Source organism: Guillardia theta, assembly GCF_000315625.1.
Source record: "Guillardia theta CCMP2712 unplaced genomic scaffold GUITHscaffold_34, whole genome shotgun sequence".
In the NCBI taxonomy this organism is placed as follows: domain Eukaryota; class Cryptophyceae; order Pyrenomonadales; family Geminigeraceae; genus Guillardia; species Guillardia theta.
The window spans coordinates 250,237-254,596 of record NW_005434640.1 but is presented as its reverse complement, the minus strand read 5'-3'; the positions used below and the strand labels follow the sequence as shown (position 1 = coordinate 254,596).

Below are 4,360 nucleotides of genomic sequence, written 5' to 3'. Positions count from 1 at the left end.
ATCAGAATGAAGGCTTTCCTCAGTCTCCTCCTGGTATATAAGGTCACGATCCACTTGTAGAGGAATATAGAGGCATACATTGGCTTGTTCGGCTGTGATCATGCACAGCAGCCCAAGCACACGATCCGCTTGTGCTTGCATCATCGCCTTTTGATCTTCGTGTTCGTGTGGGTTGTTCCCTGGAGCGCTGGTTTCCGAACCCTCCCTCTGCATTCACCTCTATTCCCTGGCTATTCACGCAGATGCACAGCATGACTATGACTCGTAGCGCCCATTGATGGAGTACGTCCATGGATGGAGTACCCCCACCCCCTCCCGAAGCGAATATCGGAGAGGGAATCACGGGTCGTAAAACATTGTCGGGTTCCGCAATGGCGGCGGAGCTGCTGAGGATGAAGAGAGCGAAGATGCGGGGAGGGAGGGCAGGGAGGGAGGGCAGGGAGTGCAAGGAGGAGCACGAATATGAAGTTCTCTTGATGGGAAGAGGCGCAAGAGGAGAATCTCAAGTAAGAGGAGGCGTACGACCGAGGGGAGGAAAGGCAGGAAGGGGGGAACAGGCAATGAAGGTATTCGAAGAGAAGGAGGAGCGACCTCGGCAAGGTCTCATGCTGCTCGAAGGCTCCGAGCTCGCTGTAAGGATCTCAGAATCCTTCCATGCGAGGAGCGCGCGTTTGGATCGGGTGAAGCAGCAGATGCTGAAGGACCTGATTGCGTTTCCGAACAATCGAAGGGATCAGACGAGGCATGGCGAGCAGCGCGGGGGACCGAGCGTCTTGGGCAGCGTCCAGCCGCAGCATGCGCTCTCCTGGGATCTCAGACTTGAAGGGATACAGACAGGAGGGCCTGATGATGTTGTGAGGTCGGAGGTCCTTGGTGGTTTAAGGGAACATGCGGATTGTGTGAAGGAGTTTGTGGAACGAAGAGGAGGAGTGGCAAGGCTTTTGTCGGAGAGGCTAGAGGAGGTTGCGGAAGCGAAGAAGAAGCTGCGATGGCGACTGAGGGAGATGTCGCTGATGGATATGAGGAGGGAGATGGAAGGGAGGATGGAGGTTGTTGGGACAAGCTGCGTTGTTGGTTACTACAAGTTCAAGCGATTGATGGAGGTCATGATACAAGACGAGAGGAGGAAACTTGTGGAAAACAGTGACATGAACGTGTCGAGCGATGTGTACGAGAACGTCTCGTGGAGGATCTTCAGCTTGCGGCTGATGATCGATCATCCTGAATCGCCCAGGCTGGTTCGGGTAGGTAGATGTCCGCTGCACAAGAACGTCGTGAGGATGTTATCAAAACGTCTCCGCAATAAGATGTTGGAAGGTGAAGAGATGCTGATTGATCTTGTTGAGACGTGATGTTGTGTTTCTTGAAGATGAACATGTCAAGGTTTGGTTGCTAATCCGAAGGAACAACGTCAACACCACCCGTTGCCGTGTTTCTTCAGCCATGGACGAGAGAGTTTTCGAGAACGAAGATGAAGACGATGTTGCTGAGATGCGAAGACTTGCCGGTAACCAGAGAATGACGAGCATGTTTTGCAAGTTTATGTTTCAATCTCCACTTGCATCCCCATAGATTGAAACCATTTCCTTGCAGAAAAATTAGATACCGACAACGCTCGCTGCGGTTTTCTATACAATTCAGCTACAGGTGGGTCATGACTTTCGTTTGACCTGCTCTTGCCACGAGGCTTGATGTGATGATGTTTCATCCCCTTTCCTGTTGATGGCTTCTAGAGAAACATCGATTTGCTGTTTCCTCCCCAACTCGCCGCTTGCTGACAACGGGACAGGCTTGGACAGTCTGCTCCAGGAGATGATCTTCGGGTCAAGCAAGGATGATCTACCAAAGGAGGAGAGGCTGATGTCGAGGAGGCCTGGGGAGCAGAGCGGGCCGACATACCTCCGGGACTTGACCCGCCACATGAAGTTTGCGATCTGCTGCTCTGCTCCTCATGTCAAACTGTCTTCCCGCGTGCTCACGTGGCTGCTCCACCGCAATCATGCTGTCTTCTCGATCAGACACGTCGACCCTTTCATCTACTTCTTCGACGATGACAGGTGGAGATGTTTGATACCTATTCACTTCATCGTGTCTCCACTCTTTTCCACTTTGACCTTCTCGGCTTCTCCTCCACATGACAACTTGTCATCTTGTCATCTTGATACCTCGTCATCTTGACAAGTTTTGTTTCTCCTTCCAGATGGAATGTGCAAGCGAGTCGCCCCGAACAAGATCGCTCTGGTTTTGGTCAGCTTTCCGGGACCAGCCTGCTGGATCTTGATTGGACCGCAACGGATGGGTCAAACAGCAAGCTGAGAGTTGCGACAGTTTCACACCTGAAGGAGCTTGTGAGGTGCTGGCTGAAGGGATCTGATGCCTTGCAAGAGCTCCTCGACCCCTCGATCGTCACGGAGTTCAACAAGGCCGTCGGAGAGGATGGGGAGGGAGGGGAAGGAGACAGGTTTTACATCAACGACCTTTACATCCTGTACACCGCCGGGGAGAAGTCCTGTTTGAAAGTAATCAGAGCCAACCCTGCCCCTGCCCCCTCCCTCCTCCTCCTCCTCCTCCTCCTCCTCCTCCTCCTGTCCACCTTGTCTCCTCTCCCTTTCCTGCTCTCCAACCTTCCTCCACCTCGCTCCTCTTGTGATCATTTCCTCAGAAAGTTGATCTCCTCTGCTTACGAGAGCTCATCACGACTTATCTTTTCCGGCACGCTCTGCTCGCCCCCTCGGCCATCTCCGGTAAGTCAGGAGGGAGGAAGAGGGGAGGAGGAAGGGGAGATGGGGCAGGGAAGTAGAAAGAAACAACAGACATGTTCTTACACGTCTCCAGTGTTTCCTGATCCCTCCGTCCTTCGACGACGGGCAGGGGGGGAAGGGGACGAGCATGCGACGAGTCTGCAGAGCTCGTACGTTTGCATTTACAGCATGCGCGAGGACAAGAGCCCAGTTGTGCCGCAACTCCTTGTACAGGTGAAGTCAGCCATCGTTGTACTGCCCTCACAACCTAGCACGAAGATGCCTGGAGCAGGAAGCAAGACTGTCGGAGAGGAGAAGACGCAGCAGCTGCCGTGCTGTGCTCATGGCTGCGTTTGTCCTCTTAGCCAAGGTGAGCGTTTTCAGGACCTCCCCTCCTCTCAAGGTGAAGTTGCAGAGCTTCTTCATACTCAGCATCTCGCCCTGTGCCGAGCTTGCTTCGATCATTGCAGGGACGTGCGGAACGAAGGGAGCTCAACGGGTCAAGAGCTCGTAGCCATCCGCAAGCGATCGGATGCGATCCTTGACTTCTTGAAGTGGAGGAGATCAAGATATTTATCGTCGTCGTCGTCGTCGTCTTCATCGTCAGCAGCAGCAGAAGCAGCAGCATCACCGGACAGAAGTCCGTCATGTGAATCAGAGCTGTGCTGGTCTGTAACTTGTCGGGCCAAAGACATGTACGCTGAGATCGAGTTCTTGATGGATCGCTGGTAAGTGCAAACTGACATGTCGACTGGTTGAGCTGCTTCGCAGTAAGAGCTTGTCCTTCGAGATGAGAGGTGGAAGATCGATGGAGGAGGACGGGAGGGAGGGCGACTACCAGCATAATGCGCTTATGCGCGAGCTCGATACGAGGATGCGGAGCATGGCAGAGGTGCTGAAGACTTTCATGCTGGATGGGTTTACATGAGAGAGGAGAGGGAAGGGAGGCAACGGCAGAGGATGCGTGCAAGACAGCAGCAGGTGTACGCTGTGAACTCTTCACATGCTTTTCTTACTCAGTCATACAGGCTTCATGGTACAGCGTTCGCAGTGCTCTCCTTCGATCTAGTCGACGATCCTAGCGTCATGAACCTGACATGCGGGTGAGTGACGGGGAGGTAGCAGGCAGCTCTTACGGCAGCTTCTTTCTGATCGCATCCTTCAGCTTCGAACTCCCTTCGACTGCTGCCTCAAGATCCTGCACAGCAGGAGGGTGAGAGGAGAGGAGAGGAGAGGAGAGGAGAGGAGAGGAGAGGAGAGGAGAGGAGAGGAGAGGAGAGGAGAGGAGAGGAGAGGAGAGGAGAGGAGAGGAGAGGAGAGGAGAGGACAGTAGAGGAGAGGAGAGGAGAGGAGAGGAGAGGAGAGGAGACGAGACGATTATAGCGTGGGACAAGCTCTCGAGCACGAAGCCGTATCGAGCTAACCTCCTCCTGCTCAACTGGGCTCATAGCTCTTACTGCTTCTGATTGCTTTAAGACTTTCCACCCAGCCTTCTGAAGCTTCACGGACGTTTCCGACCTCACTCCTCCTCCCTCCCTCGCCGCCTCCTCCTTCTCGCCCTTCTCCTCTCCCCCCTTCACACCGGTCCCCTCGAAGGCTCTCGCTCCCTGCACAACTCG

At 54.1% G+C, this 4,360-nt stretch overlaps 1 protein-coding gene across 1 annotated transcript; it reads left to right on the top strand.

Moving 5' to 3' along the window:
* Window positions 1-371: 371 nt before the first annotated feature.
* Window positions 372-3,669, top strand: GUITHDRAFT_138821 (hypothetical protein; the record flags this gene model as incomplete). Its single annotated transcript, XM_005832520.1, has 9 exons — window positions 372-1,317; window positions 1,370-1,507; window positions 1,594-1,647; window positions 1,790-2,057; window positions 2,201-2,519; window positions 2,663-2,744; window positions 2,930-2,975; window positions 3,212-3,469; window positions 3,513-3,669. The coding sequence occupies 9 exons, from the start codon at window positions 372-374 to the stop codon at window positions 3,667-3,669; spliced, it is 2,268 nt and encodes a 755-aa protein (XP_005832577.1).
* Window positions 3,670-4,360: the final 691 nt, after the last annotated feature.